At 52.4% G+C, this 23,605-nt stretch overlaps 1 protein-coding gene across 1 annotated transcript; it reads right to left on the reverse strand.

Moving 5' to 3' along the window:
* Positions 1-6,123: 6,123 nt before the first annotated feature.
* On the reverse strand, positions 6,124-23,374 carry LOC310827806 (protein HEG-like). Its single transcript, XM_083704274.1, has 12 exons — positions 23,185-23,374; positions 22,278-22,397; positions 21,571-21,696; positions 18,474-18,592; positions 16,971-17,029; positions 15,227-15,393; positions 13,957-14,085; positions 13,553-13,595; positions 10,762-10,799; positions 10,413-10,494; positions 9,824-9,983; positions 6,124-7,108 (listed from the first exon to the last, which is right to left on the reverse strand). Exons 1-12 carry the CDS (start codon positions 23,255-23,257, stop codon positions 6,953-6,955), a joined length of 1,272 nt encoding a protein of 423 aa, XP_083560400.1. The 5' UTR covers positions 23,258-23,374; the 3' UTR covers positions 6,124-6,952.
* Positions 23,375-23,605: the final 231 nt, after the last annotated feature.

Here is a 23,605-nt window from a genome sequence, read left to right on the forward strand (position 1 = left end):
GGGACCACAACGTCCCCTCCCCCGGTCCTAAGAAGCCCCGTGATCTTCCCTGGTGATCTAGTGAGCTGGGCTGCCTTCCCTCGCCTGTCTCAGCCTCCTCCTAGAGCGCCCTTCCGGAAGCTCCCAGCACCTTGGAGTTCTCCATATTTGTGGAGATGATGGCACCTCTTGTTCTCGTCATGTGTCCCCCTCCTCTGGTCCTCCTGAACAGTTGGCTGCCTCTTCAACCTCCTCCGGTGTCCCTTGAGTGCCCCCTAAGTCCCCGACCTCCCCTTCTCCATCCTCAGCTTGTCCCAATGTGTACCAGTCAGGGCTGCACCCTCCTCAATATCCTGCCAGTTCGTGGCAGGGCTGATGCCCTGAGCCCCTCTGTGTCCTATGAACAGCTTGCATAGTTCCCAAACAACTCGGAACCCGAATGCTGCAAACCCAGAAATAGGCGCTCCAGTTTTTGAACTTTGACTCGTGCTCCTGAGCTTCCATTTTCACTGTTGCACAGTTAATTTGAGTCCCCCGCATAGCAATTAAGGTTTTTCTCCTCCAGTTTAACACTTAAGTAGCAAATTTAAGCCACATCGTAATTAAAGCCTTCCGTTTCTGATTGCAGTGTTCTGAGGTGATATTTGGTGCTTTTGTTTTTGCTATTTTTTGTGGTTTTGTTTGTGTGGCTTCTTCATTTTTGTGTCTGTGGCTTGTTTTTCATTTTATGATTGATTGATTGATTGATTGATTGATTGTGTGACTGCGGAAATGGTTTTAGAATGCTGTGGTTTTAGAACAGACTTCCGAAATGGATTAAGTTTGAGAACCAAAGTGCCACTGTACATTTCTCTCCATTAGACAACCTATACTGGACTCCCAACGTCATAATAAGGCAAGGAAACCCCACTTTCTGAAACACAGAAATTCACAAAAAATAGTCAAATGGTACCAAAAGGTCATGGAAATGTAGACTCAGGGCATGAATAGAAACAAGAGTAATACTGGGGATCCCCAAACCCCAATTGCCCAAGCAGGTGTTGCCATCAGACAGAAAACTCATCCTCAGAGGGGAAGGAGACCCAGGAAGAGCAAATCAATAATAATAATAATAATAATAATAATAATAATAATAATAATAATAATTTATTACTTATACCCTGCCCATCTGGCTGGGCTTCCCCAGCCACTCTGGGCAGCTTCCAACAAAATATTAAAATACCGTATGTCAGGGGCTCAGGAGCAGAGGCACAGGAGAGGGAGGAAATGGAGAGCGAGGGGGAGGAATCCGAGGGGAGCGTAGGCGGTGACAGTGGTCAGAGGGATTCCATGAGCCTCTCCAGCGAATCGGAAGATTCACAGAAGGGAGCGCCGATGGCCAGGGCAAGGGGGTGCCAAGGGGGAAACCCCAGAAGGAAGGGGCCAGCGGGGACTCCCAGAGCAGCAGTTGGAAATCAGGACCAGCTTCCCCACCAGAGCGCAGTGGGGGGGAGGAGTCCCAGGCATCGGGACCAGTGTTTTCACCACCAGCGAGAGGAGAGGAGTCAGGATTGGCCACGCCTCCATCGGAGAGCGGGGAAACGGTCAAGAGGAAAGTTACCGGCTGGGCGCCCGCGCCAAGTTCAAATGTACAGGCGAGCGGCACAGCAGGCAGCCCGGATAGGGAGCCAGGTCCTAAAGCCCACCGGAAGGAGGGGCAAGAATCAGGGGGGTCAGCGTCAGAAGAGTCCAGAAAGGAGGAAACCCCAGGGGGCGGACCCAGAGGAGGAAGGAACAACGGAAGAGGTGAAGTAACGCTAGAGTCTTAAACTGGTGTCTAGGAGGCGGAGACTCAGATGGAGCTTCGCCAGTCTAGGTTCTAAGACGTAGAGTTGCACGCTGCGGTTTGGAAATGGAAACTAATCTTCAATAAAGACTTTTATACGTTATTACTGACTAGCGTTGGTCCTCTGTGAGCTGGGACCTAGAGGCAACTCTGAAACCGTAATACATCAAACATTAAAAGCTTCCCTAAACAGGGCTGTCTTCAGATGTCTTCTAAAAGTCTGATAGTTGTTGCTCTTTTTGACATCTGATGGGAGGGCGTTCCACAGGGCGGGCGCCACTACCGAGAAGGCCGTCTGCCTGGTTCCCTGTAACTTGGCCTCTCGCAGGGAGGGAACCGCCAGAAGGCCCTCGGAGCTGGACCTCAGCATCCGGGCAGAATGATGGGGGTGGAGACGCTCCTTCAGATATACTGGACCGAGGCCGTTTAGGGCTTTAAAGGTCAGCACCAACAGTCTGAATTGTGCTCAGAAATGTACTGGGAGCCAATGTAGGTCTTTCAGAACCAGTGTTATGTGGTCTCCGTGGCCGCCCCCAGTCACCAGTCTAGCTGCCGCATTCTGGATTAGTTGTAGTTTCCAGGTCACCTTCAAAGGTAGCCCCACAGAGAGCGCATGGCAGTAGTCCAAGCGGGAGATAACCAGAGCATGCACCACTCTGGAGAGACAGTCTGCAGGCAGGGAGGGTCTCATCCTGCGTACCAGATGGAGCTGGGAGACAGCTGCCCTGGACACGGATTTGACATGCGCCTCCATGGACAGCTGTGAGTCCAACATGCCTCCCAGGCTGCGCACCTGGTCCTTCAGGGGCACAGTTATCCCATTCAGCACTGTAAGACTGGCAGATGCAACTGATAGACTATATGGAACTAGCCGAGATGACCGGCAGAATCCGAGACCTGGGAGAAGAGAAGGTTGAAGAAGATTGGAAGAAATTTAAGATTTATTTAAAAAAGCATTGTAATTTGGTTGAATGTTAAGATGGAGGCTAGATCATAAATAATTGGCCACCACTAAATTAGATGCAATTAGGATGATAAAGGTGATTGAGGAAAAATCATAAACCTTTGGGAGAATTATTAGATTATATTCTAAATGAATGGGACACAATAATGTAAACAAGATGATAAATTGCGGGCAAGATTTGACAATGATGCAAGTGGGAGCGGGAGACGTGAGGGAGTCCAAAGAACTTAAGAAACTATGTTATGATATATGTTATCATTATATTTGCATTTATGTTTAAAAATCTTAATAAAAATATAATAATAATAATAATAAAGTTATCGCATTCAGGACCAGGGAGTCCTCCACACCTGCACGCCTCCTGTCCCCCAAAAACAGTACTTCTGTCTTGTCAGGATTCATCCTCAATCAACTGTGTTAACCAAGTTTTGAGGACAAAAGGACATGCAAATCCTTTCTTCTGCCAGGGTGAGACAGATGTTGTAATAAACAGGGCCATGTGTGGATCTCAGATTTCTGCCAGACGCCTCACCTTTTCTGCGACATACCTATGATGCTTTGATGACACTGTGTGAAATATATTATGGGAAAGTGTGGGAACTTTAAAAAAAGATGTAAACTTTGGTTCAGAGTTCTTCTTCCTTGTTCTTGCTTACGAGTTGGAACTATTGTCCGGCTTCTTCAACCTGGTCGAGGTCTCTTGCTTGAACCCGACCGATTCTGAACCCGCAGGGCTAGACCCTGACAAAGTTGGGAGATGGCTTAAGTAGTGTACCCCAAGATTTTGTCCTTAACAGCATACATGTAAAACCATAAGCCGAGGCCTTGGTTTTGGAAAAATGCAATGGGTGTGTGTCTCCAAGGTAAATACACACACCTTGACCTCCTCATCTGTGGAGCCAGTTGTGGAAAGCGCTCTGTGCATGCTCAAAGTTCCCCCACTCTCTCATTATCACTGCCCACCATCCTGGGCTGAGCCCTGCCATGAAAAACAGGGGCTGACATGCAGAAGAACATGAGAAGAGCCTGCAGGATCAGGACCGTGGTCTATCCAGTCCAACATCCTGTTCTCACCAGGTGCCCCAATAGGACTCGAACTCAAGACCCTCTCAGAAGCACAATCCTCTTTTAAAGCCATCAAGATTGGTAGTCGTCCCTGCTTCCTGTGGCAGGGAGTTCCAAGGAACTCATTCCAAGGAAACCAAACTGGGCAAAACTTGGAGCTTCTCATTACTTGGAGATTGGGGGGCACACAACAATATTTGTGGCTTCTTTAAAAGAGGATTTCTAAAGGGACAGACAGAAGACAGTACTAGAGAGATTTGCACACACATACATATATAAAATTAGTATCTTAGCAATACAGGAAACCTCAGCTGTCTACAGTTTTATACTTTGCAGAACCTGCTCTGACTGTGTAGAGGGAGTCTTTTCACAAGACTGCGTTGGGCTAAGGGGGGTCTGAGGGACATAGGAGCATCTTCTGGGAGCTGCGATTAAGGGTTGTGGACCACCGGGCTGAACTTCACTGCATGTAATGCTTTGAAGGAAAATGTTATGAAAATGATATATAGATGGTACATGACCCCAGTCAAACTCACAAAAATATACCATTTGTCCGATAACAAATGTTGGAAATGTAAAGTAAGCGAAGGAACATTCTTTCACCTCTGGTGGACCTGCCCTAGAGTGAAGGCTTTCTGGGAAATGATATATAATGAGCTGAAAAAGGTATTTAAGTATACCTTCCCTAAGAAACCAGAGGCCTTCCTCCTGGGTATTGTCGGCCAGAGGGTGTTAAAGAAGGACCGAACATTTTTTATGTATGCAACAACGGCAGCAAGGATACTCGTCGCCAAGCACTGGAAAACCCAAGATCTACCCACACTGGAAGAATGGCAGATGCAACTGATAGACTACATGGAATTGGCCGAGATGACTGGCAGAATCCGAGACCAGGGAGAAGAGATGGTTGAAGAAGACTGGAAGAGATTTAAGATTTATTTACAAAAATATTGCAAATTGTATGAATGTTAAGAAGGATGCTAGATCATAAATAATTTGGCACCATTAAGTTAGATGGAGTTATGAAGACAAGTGAGATTTAAGAAAAGATAAATTTTTGGATAATTATTAGATTACATTTAAATTTTTAGGATTTGACCAAAGGATATCTAAAATTAGAGAAACTACATGGGAAAACTAGATAATAAGAATGGAAATAAGGTGATAAATTGCTGGCAAAATTTTACTGTGAGGAAAGCAGGAGCAGGAGACGTGAGGGAGTCCAAAGAAGTTAAGAAATTATGTTAAGATACATGTTTTATTGTTTCTTTTTTGTCTATTGTATTCAAAAATTGCTAATAAATATTTATTAAAAAAAAATTAAGGGATGTGTGTCAAAACCACTGAACCTGCAGGAGGAGGGGAGAGTCCTGCTGCCCCCTTGCTCCTCAGATCTTAAGCTGCTATGATGAAGCTGGGTGCACATCGCACATGTGTGTGTGTTGCGGGAGAGCGTTTTGTCAAAACAGCATCAATAAAACACGCCCGCCACTTATACTGTCTCCGCATTACAACCTCCTTATCTCCTCTTCCCAGCATCCAAAGAATGCCGTTTAATCATTCTGTGAACGTCCCTGGTGATAAATTAATAAAGCCCATTCGGAGATGAATGGATCTGAACTTATCAGAGCAGATTGGAGCAGGATGGGGCTGAAGGAGAAAAAGTGCGTCTGATTTTGGGAGTTTGTCTGACTCAGCTGAGATCTCTGGGTTGACAGAATGCCATTATTGCTGGCTCATGAAGTCGGGAGGGGGCCTCTAAAGGTCATCTGGTCCAACTCCTCAAAACACAGGAGACCCACAGCCACTGAAGCATCCTTGAGAGGTGGGCACACACACACACACACACACACACACACACACACACACACACCCCAGGAATTGAAGGAAGGTTCAGGGAGAACCTTTCCTAGATGGGCAGGATAAATGAGCTGAATACAAAGACTCTACACAACGTTACATATTTCTTTCTAGCCAACCACATATAAACTGATTTAATGCATGATTGCAAAGTAATAAACTTTATCTCTGTACCTTTTTTAAAAAGCAATGTTCTAACCCTGCACTGAACAAAGAAGGGCTGGATGTTCCAAACGCAATTGCCACACTTCCAGGTTAATTGCCGTGTCAACGATCTGCAAAATCTAGTGACAATAACCGCTGGAACATGAAGCAATTGGAGGCCTGGATTTGGCCAGGAAAACAAGGCTGCGTTTCACATACTGTAATGCAGTCCAAAAATCTTTCAGTATCTCCAGGTCAAAAGCCATTTACAAGAGAAGGGAAGGAGTTGTTTTTGCACACTGGCAAAGAAGATGTTTATTTAAGTGTACCCATTTTACAGAAAAGGGTTGTTTAAAACACAGGTGGTTATCTAAGAATAAACAGCAAAGAGGATTTCAGTTAAAAAATTCCAGCAATTCTTTAGATCCCTGTTTTCCCAGGGCCAAAAAACAGCTGCGGAAGTCTCCCCCCTGCATTTTGGGGGTGTCCTACAAGGCTAATAGCTCCTGGGCAACCTGAGGACCGAGTTATAAGGAGCAGGAAGTTGCGTATTTCTTGAGACAGCTATTTGGGGCTTTTTGGAAAGGGAAAACCTGCAATTGGAAGTGGAAGAACAATCTGTGTCTGGCCTTTTCCTCCTGCCATTTGCCCCCCACACACACCCCACGCCCCACGCCCCAAAATCCACTTTTCCTCTTTTACGGTTTGCCCCACAGAGATGAGGAGAGCGGGTTTGGGGTGAACCTGAGAGGACAAGCGGGAAGGGCAAAGCGGCCCCTGCCCCACGGCCATTGCTCAGCCTCGGCTTCCAAGGCCATTTCTTGGGCTGTTGTTTTTTAAAACCACCCCACCCCAGAACAAACTGTCCAGGGCAAGGAAAACGCAGCTGCCCCATAACTCAAAGCCCTGACCTTCATCCAGACTGAAGCCTCAAACCCTCAGCTCAGGCCCCTCAGCCACTTTGTGGGTCTTGTGGCAGCCAAACCCTCGTGGGGAAGAAATCATTGGCAGCAGAAAGCCTGAATGCCGCCCTGGCACCCGATGCAGGCGCCCCCTTGTCCCGGGAGATCCAGGAGCAGGTTGAGGGGGGCAGAGAGGGGACCCCAGCTCCTCCTTCAGAAAAAGCTCCTCCTGTCCTTCTCCTCGGCGGCGTCGCTGACAAAGACGAGGTTGTGGCAGCCGCCCAGCGGCTGTGGGGGGGAGGGCTGGGAGCTCGAGGACCCCAGGAACGTCTTCAGCCGGGGGGCATTTGCTGGCCGCTGCCCCACGTCCTGCAAGGCACAAGAGGAATGGGGCTCAGGGGGCGGGACAGGCAGGGCCCCACATCTCCTGTCAAGGATCCCACCTGCGCAGCCAGAGGGACAGGCTGACCTCTGGACTAAACTAAGGATTTGGGTGTGTGTGGAGGGGGGACACATTTTGGACCCTCCAGGGGAACTTGACTTCCTTCGACGCCAACCTGCAACATGGCCCACAGGCAGGGATGTGGGCGGCATCCCTCTGTCTCGAGGGACAATGGAGTGTACCTCTGGGGGCGGAACAGCGGCATGAGCAGCCCCAGAGTGAACTCTCTGGGATGCAAGCCTGGGCAGGGGGCCCGGGGGTCCTGGCCTGCCCAGATTGCAAGGCCCCCCCTCTTGCCAGGCTGACGGGGTCCCAAGGAAAGCAGAGCAAGGCGTTTGGCACCAGATGGGCTGCAGGAGTTGCTGGAAGACTGTCTCGCCAGAGTGGTGCATGCTCTGGTTATCTCCCGCTTGGACTACTGCCATGCGCTCTACGTGGGGCTACCTTTGAAGGTGACCCGGAAACTACAACTAATCCAGAATGCGGCAGCTAGACTGGTGACTGGGAGCGGCCGCCAGGACCACCTAACACTGGTCCTGAAAGACCTACATTGGCTCCCAGTATGTTTCCGAGCACAATTCAAAGCGTTGGTGCTGACCTTTAAAGCCCTAAACGGCCTCGGCCCAGTATACCTGAAGAAGCGTCTCCACCCCCATCGTTCTGCCCGGACGCTGAGGTCCAGCGCCGAGGGCCTTCTGGCGGTTCCCTCATTGCGAGAAGCAAAGCTACAGGGTACCAGGCAGAGGGCCTTCTCGGTGGTGGCACCCGCCCCGTGGAATGCCCTCCCACCAGATGTCAAAGAACAACTACCAGACTTTTACAAGACATCTGAAGGCAGCCCTATTTAGGGAAGTTTTTAATATTTAATGCTGTCTTGCTTTTTAACACTCGATTGGGAGCCGCCCAGAGTGGCTGGGGAAACTCAGCCATATGGGCGGGGTATAAACATATTATTATTATTATTATTATTATTATTATTATTATTATTATTATTACAAGGCGCCATCGAACCGCCTTCGGGACTTCGCTCTGCCTTTGTGGAGGGTTCACCCCTGAGCCTTTTCTTCTCCTGAAGATGTCCCACAAGGCAGTGGAGTTTTAGGGTCAGAGGTTTCCCAAACTGCCTTTGGGTCTGAGACCCATCAGCTGCCCTCAGCTGGTTCAGCCATTTTGGGATTGTCACCTGCTGGCAGTTTCCGGGAGCCACAGGTGTCCACAGAGTGCAGGAGGGAGGTGGGCAAACTGCCCCAGAAGCAGCACAGTGTGCCCCCCATCAGAGGCATGACCCCACTCCAAACACCCCATTCATCCCAGGGATGATGGTGGTGGAAATTGGGGTCCAGCCATCAGAGGACCAGAGGGTCCCCATCTTTAGCCTGGACCATCCCATGTGTTCAAATAATAATAATAATTTATTTTATTTGTCCACTGTGGGAGCGGGGCCCAGACAGGAGAGTGCTAGAGTCCTGTCTAGTCAAGTTGCATGGGATCGATTCCAACCTGTTACCTCCGAGGCTGCAGACAGGCTGCTTGGACGAGTGAAACCAACCACCTGTCTCCTTGATCCTTGCCCATCCTGGCTAATAAAAGCAAGCTGGGAAGGGCTGGGCGATGGGCTCTGCGGGGTGGTGAATGCTTCCCTCTGTGAGGGAGGTTTTTTAATGACTGATGTGGGTGGCGCTGTGGGTTAAACCACAGAGCCTAGGACTTGCCAATCCGAAGGTCGGCGGTTCGAATCCCCGCGACAGAGTGAGCTCCCGTTGCTCGGTCCCTGCGCCTGCCAACCTAGCAGTTCGAAAGCACGTCAAAGCGGCTTAGTCCTGCTGGCCACATGACCCGGAAGCTGCACGCCGGCTCCCTCTGCCAATAAAGCGAGATGAGTGCCGCAACCCCAGAGTCGGCCACGACTGGACCTAATGGTCAGGGGTCCCTTTAGCTTTAATCTCCTGTTGGAAGCCGCCCAGAGTGGCTGGGGAAACCCAGACAGATGAGTGGAGTATTATTATTATTATTATTATTATTATTATTATTATTATTATTAATACCCCATCCATCTGGCTGGGTTTCCCAGTCACTCTGGGTGGCTCCCTACAGAACATTAAGAACAGAATAAAACATCAAACATTAAAAGCCTCCCTAAACAGGGCAGCCTTCAGATGTCTTCTGAAAGTTTGGTAGTTTATTTCCTTGACATCTGATGGGGGGGGGGGGTGTACCACAGCGTGGGTGCCACCACTGAGAAGGCCCTCAGCCTGATTTCCTGTAACCTCACTTTTTGCAGGGAGGGAACCGCCAGAAGGCCTTTGGGAGATGGACCCTGGTGTCCGGGATGGAGAGGCCCCTTGAGGGCTTTCAAGGTCAGCACCAACACTTTGAATTGTGCTCCCTTCAAAATGAAGGGTGGGGGTCTTGGCCTGGCTCCTGGCTGCCCCATCCTTGCTTGACCAGCTTCTCCAGTGCTCACCCCCCCCCCCAGCAGTGGGCACCCTGCCCCTCTCGGGCACGGGGGTGGGCATGTGGGGAGGGGAGTGTTCCTGCCTTGCCCCCTTCTTTGCCCTTCTTGTGAAAACCAAGGCAGGGGAGACCGCCAGGTGCCCCTTGGCTGAGTTACAGAAGACAGACCCCCCCCAGCCAATGCTCACCGGGCCCCAGAGGGACAGGCGGTCCCCTCTCCTCATCTCGGCCTCCTCCAGGGTCCACGGAGGCCTCACGCGGGGCAGGCTCAGGGTGGAGGAGGCGTGCAGGGGAAGCTGCGGGGCGTCAGGGGTCTCCTTGAGGTCCTCCTTGGGGAGCCGGGTGCTTCTGTGGGGAGGGGAGAAAGAGGGAGGGAGGGAGGGAGGGAGGGAGGGCAGCCCAGGGGAGAGAGGAGAGGTCCAAGGAGGAGGAAGAGGAAGAGGAGCCCCATGTCCTCCAGAGTAAGGCTCCCCCAATTGCTTGCTAGGCAAGAAGGGGGTCTTTCTTTCTAGGCAAGAAGGGGGTCTTTCTTTCATTGGTTTCCAGGCGGCCCCCCTGATGCTGTGTTTAGTCTCCCTTCATGGGCCAAGGGTAGGGGCCAGCAATGTCCCCCCAAAAGCCCCCACCCTCCCCAAGGCAAGGAGGCCAGTTGTGTTCTTCTGCATGAGGAGAAAGAACATGCAATGAAGGAATCAGAGCGATGAGGAGAGCAAGAGGCAACCTGGTCTGTAGCCAGAGAGCGGGATTTTTCCTGGGGAGACGCACACACCCCCTTACCTGGAAAGAGACCCAGCGATGAGCAGCAGCAGGAGCAGGAGACCAGCAAGGCCGGAGACGACCACCAAGGCCAGCAGGAAGGCTGTGGGGGGGCAGAGAGGACTCAGCCCCAAAGGGGAACCAGGTGAGCCCAAGCCTCCCCCCCCCCGAAGAGCTCTTAGGCTCCCCAGAGAGGAGCCACTGGTTGGCCATGGGGAGGACAGAACACTGGCCAAGGGGGGTCCCTCTGGCCTGATCCAGCCACTGCAGGCCCCCCCCTCATGCCCCTTTGCCCAGGGGGGATTAAGGAGGTGGGGGGAAATGGGCACCAACTTGCCTCATGAGGGCAGGGGGCAGGGAGGGCACTTACGCTCCTGGCAGCCGGCACCACCGAACCCAAACGGACACCTGGGAGAGAAAAGGGGATGGAAGGTTAAGGCAGGTAGGGTCATAGAATGGGGGAGTTGGAAGGGACCCCCCCCCCCCTGCAGGGCAGAAATCTCATCGAAAGAAGTTTATATGTTGGAAATGTAAAGCAAAGGATGGGGATTTTTTTCACATGGGGTGAACATGTGAGAAAATGGGGAAAAAAATTGGGATATGATTTAAGACGAATTGAAAAAATTGTTCAGATATACATTTCCACAAAAATCTGGAAGCTTTTTTGCTGGGGTTGATAGGAGCTGAAATAAGAAAAGCAGACCAGAGATTATTCACGTGTGCTATGACTGCTGCCAGAGTCTTAGTAGCCCCAAAATAGAAAACTCAGGAAATACCAACATTAGTGGAGTGGCAGACAAAAATGGTTGAATATGTCGAATTAGCAAACTGACCCGCAGGATCCGTAACCAAGAGGAAACCAAGTTCAGAAGTGAGTGGAGTAAATTTGTGGAGTATATACATAATAATTGTAGAAGTTTAAAGACTGTAGTAGGATTAAAATAAATCTTATGATGTGAATAGGATGTTATGGAGCACCTGCGAAAAATGAAAGATTACTATGAAAACTTGTTGGAGGGAGGGAGGGAAGTCTGTGCTCGACGGAGCGTTGGGAAAATAAGTACATAGGATTGTAGAACTTCAGTGCATTTATTTTGTTTTGTTTGTGTTAAAGAAAACTCAATAAAAAGCATTTAAAAAAATAAAAATAAAGAAGTTTACAAAATGAGGAATGGCATTGTAATGGTTCTAGGGGTTGCTCGTGCGTAAATCGACGCCACACCTGGCTGGGTTACCTGGGTGAACCCTTTCTGTCCCGACAGCCACTCACCCGTGGCTGTCTCAATCGCTGGCAGAATCCGTCAGTGGGCGTTTCTTGAACTTCTTCCAGCAAAGAAGCTCTTTGACGCCTAGTCGCCACCTACTCTCCCTGTGCGGAAGCCTTCTGCGCAGGGAGGGTGTGGGCAGCGGAGGACCCGTGCTCCCCCGCGAGGAGTCATGGGACCACCTCGCCGATTCCCCCATCTGCCCCCCTTCTCCACTGGTGCTACGCTGATTTCCTTCCCCAGAAGATGGGCTGCTTCTCTCCCTCCCGGGACACTCTCCGGAACCCCTCTGGAGCCCTCCCTCTCCCTCTGGCTCCGATGGCAGTTCCCTGACAGGCATGGAGAAGGCAGAGAGAGGAGTCTCTCTCATAACAGGGGAACCTGGGGTTCAAATGGATAAAATAAAGTCCTTCATGCAATACAGTTAACCTGTGGAACTCTCTGCCACGGGAGAAAGTGATAGCGACCAACCTGGATGGCTTGAAAAGAGGATGAGACAAATTCATGAAGGAGGAGGAGAAGCAGAGGTTGGATGGCCGCCTGTCATGTGTGATCTAGTTGAGATTCCTGCATTGCAGGGGGTTGGACTAGATGGCCTTTGGGGGTCCCTCCCACCTGGACAATGCTGTGATTCTGTAAGAGGGCGATGGGTGGCCAGGATCCCTTGGGGGCATCTGGGTGGCCCCTGTGAGAAGAGGAGGCTAGAGACTGCAAGAAGTTTTGTAAGGAGGACTATTTGAAATATTGCAAGAAAGACTATGAGGAGAGTTATTAGTTGATGATAATTAGGAGTAATAGAGAAATCAAGAAATGTAGAATAAGTGATAAAGAACGAAAAATCATCAGAGGTGTTGATGGAAGTCTAAAATATTGCATAAGATAAGAAGTTATGTTATATGATTGTTGGAAATGATATGTTTGAAAACCCGATAAAAATATATTTTTAAAAAAGGGACGAGAAGAGGAGGCTGGAGCAGGTGGGGCCCCTGGGGCCTGATCCTACGGCCTCCAGGTCCCCTTCAGCCGCTGGCTCTGGGGAAGGATGAGGTGGGAGAAGACCCTGCGGCTTCTGCCCAGACCCTGGAGCCCACCTGGTCCTGGAGGGGGCAGCTCAGGGAGGGAGAAGAAGAAGAAGAGAGGAGGTCAGAAATGGAAGCAGCTGCAAAAGGCACTCCCTGGTAGCCACCCCCCCCCCAAAAAAAAAGAAAAAGCCAGGAGGAGCAGAAGGCAGGAAGATGGAGTTTGCCCCCCAGGGCAGGTCCAGCCAGGAGCCGCCTCAGCAGATAGAGAGCGGCCATAAAATGTTGCAAGAAACCTCCAAGGTTGTCTCAAAGGGAACCTTTCGCAGCCTGCAGGGACTTTTCCCTGCCGGAACCCCAGAGGAATTCTGCACATGGCCAGAGACCTCTTGGGATGGAGCCAGGGCACCCCCAGACCTCCTTCGCAATGCACCCCTCGAGGGAAGAGTCTGGAAGGGGCCCAGACATTGCCCTGGGACAGGAGGGGGATGTTTGTGTCCTGCAGGCAGACAGGGGACAACTGCCCCCCCGGGAGGGGGCCAAGAGGGACAAGGCCTGCCTCTCACGCCTCCTGCAAAATGGGACACCTGCCCAAGTCTCTTATTTTCCCTTCTTTAAATAATTTCAATTGGGGTGGGGGTGACAATAAATTTTCCGCACCGGGTCCCAGCTGACCTTGCTATGCCACTGCTTGCTGCTGGCTAGTTTTTTTATGGGGTGGGGGGAAGTAACAGCCACAATACGTGAGGGGGGTCTGGGGAGGGGGCCGCTGCGCTCAGGCCCTGCTGGGGGGCTCCCTTTCAGAGGGAGGTGGAAGGAGGCGCCCCCGCCCCTGGCAAGTCGCCACAGGGACACCCCCCCCCCCAGGGAAACTCACCTGGTGCAGGTGCCGTTCTGCAGCCAAAATCCACTGCTGCATTCTTTGGGGTGCAGGAGGGAGAAGAGAGAGAACAAGCATGAATCACAGGAACCCCCTGGAATGCAGAGGTCTCAGCTGAAGAATCCCAGACAAGGGGAACTGACGTGCCCCCCAAGTGGGGCTCTGCCCCACGACCCCCCTTCCCACCCATCCAGGCAGTGATGACCAAGGGGCCAGTTCACACGTCCTTAAGGGAGGACCCCCTCCCCTCCCACCCCACCTCTGACTGGGGGTCTCCTCTGCCTCCCTCATGCCATTCATCACCCAGGGTTTCGGGGTGGGGGGTGCTGGGTCCCTGCCCCTCCCATCTGGCCGGGAGCCTGGAAACCCCTTGGAGGGCCGGCCCCCCAGGGGAGCCACACCTGCACAGGTGCGGTCGGCTGGGTGCGCCTGGAAGTGGCCGGGCTGGCAGGTGCATCGGACGAGGCCGTCTTGGAAGGAGCAGCTGGTGGAGAGGGAGTCACAGACGTCAAAGAGGCAGAGGCTCAGGCCTGTGGAGGGAGGGAGAGAGGCAGGGCAGCCGGGGCTGAGCGGAGGCTGCAGGATCCGGCCCCAAGGGGCCCAGCGAGACCAGCCTCCGGGGGCGAGATCTGCAGGCAGGATCCCAGCACAAGAGCAACTCTCCCTTCCAAGTCCTCCTCCTCCTCCATGAATTTGCCTTATCCTCTTTTGAAGCCATCCCCGTTGGTGGCCATCCCCGTCTCATGAGGCAGGGAGTCCCACAGTCCAACTCCGCTTTCCTTTATCTGACTCATACGATGCCCCAGACTTTTAGCACTGGGAGGGAGAAAAGCTTCTCCCTCTTGGCTTTCTCTGTGTTACGAATTATTTCTCTGAATTTTACGGGTTATAACTCCGATCATGGCGTGTTTCTTACAAGCCTTTCCCCCAAACTAAAAGTCCCCAAAGTCAGGCTCTTCTGCAATCCTTTTCCAACTCTGCAATGTCCTTTTCCAAAGGAGGGCAGCCCAGTCGCAGGGAGGACCCCCCCCCCAACAGTCTGGGGCAGCTGGACTGGGAACTGAGTGGCTGCAGACACCACATAACACCGGTCCTGAAAGACCTACATTGGCTCCCAGTACGTTTCTGAGCACAACTCAAAGTGTTGGTGCTGACCTTGAAAGCCCTAAACAGCCTCGGTCCAGTATATCTGAAGGAGCGTCTCCACCCCATCGTTCTGCCCGGACACAGAGGTCCAGCGCCGAGGGCCTTCTGGGGGTTCCCTCCCTTTGAGAAGTGAGGTTACAGGGAACCAGGCAGAGGGCCTTCTCGGTGGTGGCGCCTGCCCTGTGGAACACCCTCCCAGCAGATGTGAAAGAGAACAACAACTCCCAGAATTTCAGAAGACATCTGAAGGCAGCCCTGTTTAGGGAAGTTTTTAATGTTTGAAGTTTTATTCTGTTTTTAGTCTCCTGTGGAAGCTACCCAGATTGGCTGGGGAACCACAGCCAGATGGGTGGGGTATAAATAATAAATAATAATAATTATGGGCCACAATTGGGGGGTTGCAGGCTTAGCAACCAGGAAGGACCCCCTCCTGCCTTCGCAAGCGCCAGACCTGCCAGCCACCCCCACCGCCTCCCTTGCCCTGCCAGACCCGGGACCTCCTCCCCCCTGCTCCCTTCCACTCACTCTGGTAGGGGCCCGCCTGGCGCAGGAGAGCACATGCGGGGGCCCCCACGTGGCTGCTGTTGTGGCACTGTGCCCGGAACGTGGCCACGGCCTCCGCCACCTGCTGGCTGGTGACTGGCGCCCGTGCGGAGAAATGGTGGAACAGGGTCACTTCGGAGCTGGGCCACCTGGGGAGCGACAGGTGAGGTGGGGTCGGGGGGGGGCGTCTGCCTGCCCCAGCCCCAAGCCCCCCATTCCCTTCCTTCCCCCTCCACCATCTGCTTTCACTGGGGTGAACAGCCACCCTCCAAACCAGCCCGCCTTACAGGGCTGTTGCTGGGTTTACAAAGCTCTGTGGGCGCCCAGAAAATGTGCTTTGCGGATACGGAGGAAGCAGAGGGAGGCAATGATCCGGGACTGCCAGCTCCCCTGGTCTTATTTATCTCTTTACTAGTATATTGATAGATCAATTAAGGATTTTTACAATTTTATAACATGCAGAGAATAACATGCGCTGAGAAACCAGAGAGAGGAACTGAGTCTCTTGGGGTTTTTTCTTTTTGGGGAGGGGGGAGGGGCAAATGAGGATGATGTATTTTGGATAAAATGTTATGTTGATATGCCTAATAATTTTTTTCCAAAAAAATTTAACTTATTTATTTCTTTACTTCTTTCATTAAATTTATACACTGCTTGACTGGAGAGGGGGGGAAAGCAAAACTCAAAATGAAAAAATTGCAGCCACACTTTAAAACATACGAAAATTAGAATACTAAAACAGATTAAAGCCACCTCAATGTTCTAGGCATCCGAGTGGCCTGTCAATAGAAGGATGCTTATAGCAGGCGCCGGAAAGAGTGCAGGGAAGGCGACTGGTTGAGGTCAAGAGGCAGGGAGTTCCCAAGGGCAGGCGCTGCCACATGAAATGCAGGGAAAGGGCAGGATGTGGCACCTGGAGCAGATCCCAGCGGTCAAGGAGATGCATGTGGGGTGAGAGAGACTCCGTTTGCCATGGGGGGGTTGGTTTCACCTGCGCTGCCCCACCTCCAGCCCCAGGAGCCAGCAGGCACCTGGCTATGGGTATTTTAATGCGCTGAAAAGCGGAATATTATGAGCCGTGGGGCGGGGAGTGTGGGAACCAACTTAGCAGTGCTTAGTTTATCTCCTGGCCACGATTCCATTACTGTCATTAATACTGTTTCATAGAGCGTTAATGTTATATTGATTTGTTAATCACATGACAGGGCTGTGTGACGTGTAGCTTATTTTTCAGTCATTGCTTTGTTAGCAGCGAATTATAGATTGCAAGTGTTTTTCTGGCTGATTTGTTGATTATTCTATATGATTCATGTGGATCGGTGATGCTCCGCCCTGTCACTGCTAATTATTGTTTGTAAGCTGCTTTGGGATTCATCTGAAAGAAAAATGGCGCAGAAATATAATTTTAAAAAATAAAATGATTATTTGATAGTGGAGGTTGTAGACTCTCCTTCCTTGGAGGTTTTTAGGCAGAGGCTGGATGACCCTGTCAGGGATGCTTTCGTTGTGAATTCCTACATCGCAGCGGGTTAGAATAGAGGACCTCTTGGGGCCCCAACTCCACCATTCTATGATATCAGTCTTGCCGTGATTCCCCCCCCCCCCACAGTGGCAAGCAGGCAGATGGATGCACATGGACACCTCGCTTTAGAGGTGGAGGCAGGAACCCAACCCCAAGCACCCTGACCCCCTGACATGCAACCCCCCCTCCCAGCCCCTCACTTACTTCAGGTCTTGGACAGAAGAGCCCAGGTAGCCATCGAGGTGCCCCAGGATGTGTTGGAACTGGGGAGAAAAAGCACAATGGGTACATGGGAGGGGGGAGAAGCAGGCCACGGCGGAGCTCCAAATTCACACCATGCCCCCCCCCCAAGTCCCAGACCACTGCTCTCAGGGAGGGGGCTACTGCCATGGAATGGCTCCCCCCCTTCCTTCCTGGGCCGTGTCCAGAAAGTGTGGTGGGGGGTGACCCCTGGGCTCTCACATGTGGGGTGCCTCAGGGTTCCATCCTCTCCCCCATGCTTTTCAACATCATCAGGGGGTTTGGACTGGGTGTTCATCAGTATGCAGGTGACACCCAGCTCTTTTAAATCAGAACCAGCGAAGGCGGTGAAGGTCCTGTGTGAGTGCCTGGAGGCGGTTGGAGGATGGATGGTGGCTAACAGATTGAGGTTGAAGCCTGGCAAGACAGAAGTACTGTTTTGGGGGGACAGGGGAGGGCGGGTGTGGGGGACCCCCTGGTGCTGATGGGGTAACTGTGCCCCTGAAGGACCAGGTGCGCAGCCTGGGAGTCATTTTGGACTCACAGCTGGCCATGGAGGTTAATTCTGTATCCAGGGCAGCTGTCTACCAGCTCCATCTGGTATGCAGGATGAGACCCTCCCTGCCTGCGGACTGTCTCGCCAGAGTGGTGCATGCTCTGGTTATCTCCTGCTTGGACTACTGCAATGCGCTCTACGTGGGGCTACCTTTGAAGGTGACCCAGAAACTACAACTAATCCAGAATGTGTCAGCTAGACTGGTGACTGGGAGCGGCCGCCGAGACCATATAACACCGGTCTTGAAAGACCTACATTGGCTCCCAGTACATTTCTGAGCACAATTCAAACTGTTGGTGCTGACCTTTAAAGCCCTAAATGGCCTCGGTCCAGTATACCTGAAGGAGCGTCTCCACCCCCATCATTCTGCCCGGACCCTGAGGTCCAGCTCCGAGGGCCTTCTGGCGGTTAGCCCACTGTGAGAAGTGAAGTGACAGGGAACCGGGCAGAGGGCCTTCTCAGTGGTGGCGCTCGCCCTGTGGAATTCCCTCCCATCAGATGTCAAAGAGAAAAACAACTACCAGATTTTTAGAAGACATCTGAAGGCAGCCCTGTTTAGGGAAGTTTTGAATGTTTGACAGACTATTGTATTTTAATACTTTGTTGGAAGCCGCCCAGAGTGGCTGGGGAAGCCCAGCCAGATGGGCGGGGTATAAATAATAAATTCTATTCTATCCTATTCTGTTCTTCCTGAAAGCCCCCCAGAATGGTTTTAAAAAAGAAGAAGAAAAATGAATTGTATGAAACAAATGAATAATCCAGGACTTGGTGGGGAGGGCACAGGGTAGGGGAAGAATCCCTAAAAGCCGCTGACCATGATTGCCGGGGGGGGGGGGTCACACAAGGAGCTGGCTGCTGCAAATGGGGACCCATAGAGCCTTCAGCCAATTGGGGAGGGGGGCGTCCCTTACCGATCTCTGGATCTGGAGGGCGACCCACGGCAGCTGCGACTCGGCTGAGGTGATGCCCGGCAGCGACCAGTCGGGGCTTCCCGAATCCCACAGCGAGAGCCGGCCGGGGAAGGCCTTGACTTGGCAAGAGAGAGAGGGAGGGGGCAGAAGTGGGATCAGAACAAGGCAGGGAGGGGGGGGGAGGAGAAGCCAGAGCACATTGTTAAACTGCGGAACTCCCTGCCACAGGAGGCCTAGGTGGCTTCGGCAGAAGGGCGGACAAATTTGCGGAGGCGGCTCTCGGTGGCTCCTGGCCAGGACGGCTCCACTCTGCCCTCCCCAGTCGCAGGCAGAAACGCTTTGAATCCCGTCTATGGAAACCCCAGGAGGAGAGAGGGTTGCTCTCGCACTCGGATCCCACTTGGGCGTTTCCCATCATGGGCAACTGGTTGGCTACTGGGAGATCCTGCAAGTGAGTTCATTTCACTAGATTGTTTCTTTATATGCAGCACGTATACTAAAATTGGAACGATGCAGAGAAGATTAGCATGGTCCTTATTGCTGCCTTTTCTTTATTTTTTTGAATTTTTATTGGAAATTTTATTTACAACGTAAGATAAACCATCCACCCCCCCAATACAGAAATACAATAAGCATACCATACAATAGAAACAAACAACTAAAAGACTTCCTTTGTCCTGATTCTGGCCTCCTTATTTACTTCTTGTAAGCTGTTTCCTTTATGAATGATTATTAAGATTTTTCTAATTATAACTTAAATATCCACAAAGTCTCCTGCAGACATTGATAGAAACAAGTCCCGGTACATACTTTAGGGCTCTGTTTGGTGAAGTGTTCTCTGCATTTCCCCCATGCTTTTTGAAACTCTTGTCTCGTGTGATCTCTAGCCAGTTCAATAGACGCTAACAGTTTGTCTTGCTATTCCTTTTTTGTTTTTATGCTGCCTTTTCAAGCAGGCTGGAGAAAGGCTGCTCACGGAATCGCAGCGTTGGGAGAGACCCGGGGGTCATCTAGTCCAACCCCTCCATCCTTTGAAATGGAGCCAAGCGGACCTCAGTGGGGGGATATTTATGGGGGGGGGGTGAGAGAGAGAGGCTGCAGCACGAGGCGGAGCCATGTGTCCACATGCAGAATGAGGCTGTGCACCCGTGCTTGGTCCCTTTCCCCATCGCATTTCCGTGTCATTGGTCACATTCGCCGTCCATCCGTCTGTCGCCTCCCCGGTGGGTGGAGAGAGGGGCACAGGGGTCTTCATATGGCTGACATTTTCAAATCAGATTGGATGTAGCTTTTGGGGGGGAAGCACCTCAAAATACGTATTTCTCATGAAGCCACAGGAGAGAATGGATTGGATTGGGGCCAATGCCATGTATGCCCAGCTCTCCACACCAGGAGGGGGAGCCCATTGGAGGCAGAGGAACGGGGTGGGGGAGCCTCTGCAGCCCCACAAGAGAGAGGAAAAGCAGTTTCTCCAAACTTCACTTTCCCCCATCCGGAAAAGGAGAGGACCACCATCGCCCTCTAGGGGACAGGTGAGGCCATCGCTCTCCCCTCCATCTCTGCCACAGGCCTGTCGTTCATTGTCCTCCCCGATGCTCCCGATTTTTCACAGAATCCTCGAATGGTCAAATGGCAAGGGACCCCCAGGGGTCATCCAGTCCAGCCCCCTGCAAGGCAGGAATCTCAGCTCAAGCATCCCTGACAGACGGCCATCCAACCTCTGCTGAAAAGCCTCCAAGGAAGGGGAGTCTGTCCCAGAGGTCCCTACAGGACATGATTTCGTTGCCTTTTACTTTTAATTCCACCCGCCCTCCCAAAGGAGACCAGGGCAGGAAGCAGCAAGTGATAAAACAGTAAAATATCTTATGTTTTGCGGGGGGGGGCTAGATGACCTTTGGGAGCCTTTCCAGCTCTACAATAATTCTGTGAGTGGAAGCAGCAAAGCCCACATTCAGCCTTCAGCTTTAACTGATTCATGCCTTGCAGGGGTTGGACTAGATGACTCTTGGAGGGCCCTCCCAACTGTTAATTTTGGTTCTATGATCCCAGAGACCCCCTTGGCTTTCTGTGATTTTACTTGACCCCTGGACTTGAGCGGCAGGAAGGGGCTGGCTCCTGGGGGGGGTCACAATCTCAGAGCCTAGCCTACCTTGCAGGGCTCTTTTGGGGATTATGGGGCAGTCAGGAGCAGGCTAGGGACAAAGGTGAGAGCTGTATCCTAGTTCTGCTGGATCTCTCAGTGGCTTTTGATACCACTGACCATAACAGCCTTCTGGACTGTCTAGAGGGGCTGGGAGCTGGGGGCAAGGTTATACCAGCTCCATCTGGTACACAGGCTGAGACCCTCCCTGCCTGCAGACTGTCTCGCCAGAGTGGTACATGCTCTAGTTATCTCTCGCTTGGACTACTGCAATGCGCTCTACGTGGGGCTACCTTTGAAGGTGACCCGGAAACTACAACTAATCCAGAATGCGGCAGCTAGACTGGTGACTGGGACCACATAACACCGGTCTTGAAAGACCTACATTGGCTCCCAGTACGTTTCTGAGCACAATTCAAAGTGTTGGTGCTGACCTTGAAAGCCCTGAACGGCCTCGCTCCAGTATACCTGAAGGAGCGTCTCCACCCCCATCGTTCTGCCCGGACACTGAGGTCCAGCTCCGAGGGCCTTCTGGCGGTTCCCTCCCTTTGAGAAGTGAGGTTACAGGGAACCAGGCAGAGGGCCTTCTCGGTGGTGGCGCCCACCATGTGGAACATCCTCCCGTCAGATGTCAAGGAAATAAACAACTACTTTACCTGAAGGTGGCCCTGTTTAGGGAAGTTTTCAATGTCTGATGCTGTATTGTTTTTGATATTTGGTTGGAGGCCGCCCAGAGTGGCTGGGAGACCCAGTCAGATGAACGGGGTATAAATAAATTATTATTATTATTATTATTTGGAGAAAAAGGTGGAATATAAAGGCAATCAATCATCAATCAATCAATCACTCAAGGAGGGCCCTTGCTCCGCTCTTCCTCGGTAAGGGTGCTCAGAAAGGCCAGCCCACTCACTCCCATACACACAATTCGAACCCCGAACCCAAGCTCTGCCCCCTTACCTGGCACACAGCCCAGTGTGGGGCTGAGGTGGTAGCCCAGCCCACAGCGGCAGGACTTGCGCCCGGCCTGCTCCTCACAGCTGCTCCAAGGGGGGCAGTCCTCCTCTCCCCTGCAGGCAGGGGGCTCTGGGGGAACACACACAGAGTCAGAAGACAGAAAGACCCCCCCCATGGGAAAGGGAAGTTCAAACACTGGAGAGCCTCTTCCAGGCGCTGCTGAACTACAACTCCCACTGCTGAGCTTGTTCGGGAAGAGGGGAAGGGCCAAAGGTTCCCCTCACCTGAGTCTGAGGAAACCAAAGGGGGGAGCATCTCTGCTGGAGGAGGCAGAGAGTGGATGTGAGAGCCATCTTCAAATTTTTGCTTTCTGCTGCTCCAGAAGGCAGAACTCGAACTCACGGCTTCAAATGGCAAGAAATGAGATTCCAACTAAACCTTAGGAATAGCTACCTACGGGCAAGAGCTGTTTGACGGTGGAGAAGATTGTGGGCTCTCCTTCCTTGGAAGTTTTTAAGTGGAGATTGGATGGCCTCTGGGATTCTGTGTTTGGGACTACATCTCCCAGGATCCCCAGCCAGCATGGAGGCAGGAGGCAGGGGCTGATGGGAGTTGTAGTGTGAAACGACTGCACGGCACCCAGGCTGGGGAGGGTTCCTGTAACTGCACCCCCAAGTCTCGCCCCCAAGCAAAGAGCCGCTCAGCTTTACCCTGCTCTCCTGGGGCAGCAGCCCCACTGCTGGCCGTTGACCTGGGGAGTGGCGTGGTCCATGTCGGAGGGTTGGAGCTGGGAGGGTCTGATCCTGCTGACCAGTTGGCTGTACTGGGCTCTGAAAGAGATGGAAGTTTGTTGGCAGCAGCTCTGCAACACCCAGGCACCCTTGGCAAGATGTATCCATGCCCCTATCAGGCTTTGGCAAGCTGGCAGCACTAAGATCATACACTCTGCTGATTTAATCTTTAACTGGACTTTGAATAATTGCAACCATTTTGAATTTCATGGCAGTATTGTGCATCACGGGGGGGGGGGGGGGACTAGATGGCCCTTTAGTCCCCTTCCAATGCTACAGTCGTGTGATTATCCTTCTTCGTGGGTTATGCAAACCGCTCTTGAGAATAGTTCTTTTTATAGGGCAGTGGGCACAGGGGATGAGTTGGTGGAGCTGAGGGGGCGGCGGCCCAAAAAAGCTTGGGAACAGCTGACGTAGATCTGGATTGCATCACTCGCATTCGGTTCCTCAGAGGTACTGCTCAAAAGCTGGAACCCATCCAGGGAGAGAGAGAGAAAGAAGAAGAAGAAGGGGAAAAGGGGGGGGGGGGACCATCTCACTGGAGGGACTTTCAGCCTCTGGAGAATTTCAAATCCCAAACCAGGAATCCTAAAACCAGGAATTAATGCAGATTAAAGTTCACTTTTTGTCTTTCCATCCCAGGGACACAAGCGAGCTCTTCCCTTCTCCCCTGCGGAGGAGGTCCAGGCCAGAGTGCCAGGATAGGGCCCCTCCAGAGGCTGCAGCGGCTGCCCCACTGAGCCAGCCCCCCCAAGCCCCCCGGGAGAGGCTGCAGGATGAGGCCCCTCCCGGAGCGCAGCAGCCCCCCTCCCCCGGGGCCACTTACCTGCCCGCGGCCCCCAGGCGGCCCCCAGCCCCACCTGCAAGGCGGCCACGAGCCAGCAGACGCCCCCCCACATCCTCCTGGCCGCCCGGGATCCGTGGGGCGAAGCAGGGCCACTGGGGGGGCGGGAGGAAGAGGAGGGCGCTGACCCCACACCTGGCACTCATTAACGCGGCCAGGGCGCCTCCGCCAATCCCCGGAGGGGGAGGAGATTCAAGGGGGCTGCATTGCAGGAGCTCGGGGGCCCTTGGCCTGGAATTGCAGAGGGGGAACGGGAGGGACCCCACCGGGTCATCTAGTCCAACCCCGGCCAGGCAGGAAAGGGCAGCTGACCCCGGGGCCGGATTGAGGTTGGATGAGGCCCAAAGGGGCTCCTGAAGGGAATGGGGGGGGCTTTATATACCCAGCTGCCCTTTTTCAACAA

This window comes from Podarcis gaigeae, assembly GCF_964106915.1.
Source record: "Podarcis gaigeae genome assembly, chromosome: 12".
NCBI classification, from domain to species: Eukaryota; Metazoa; Chordata; class Lepidosauria; order Squamata; family Lacertidae; genus Podarcis; species Podarcis gaigeae.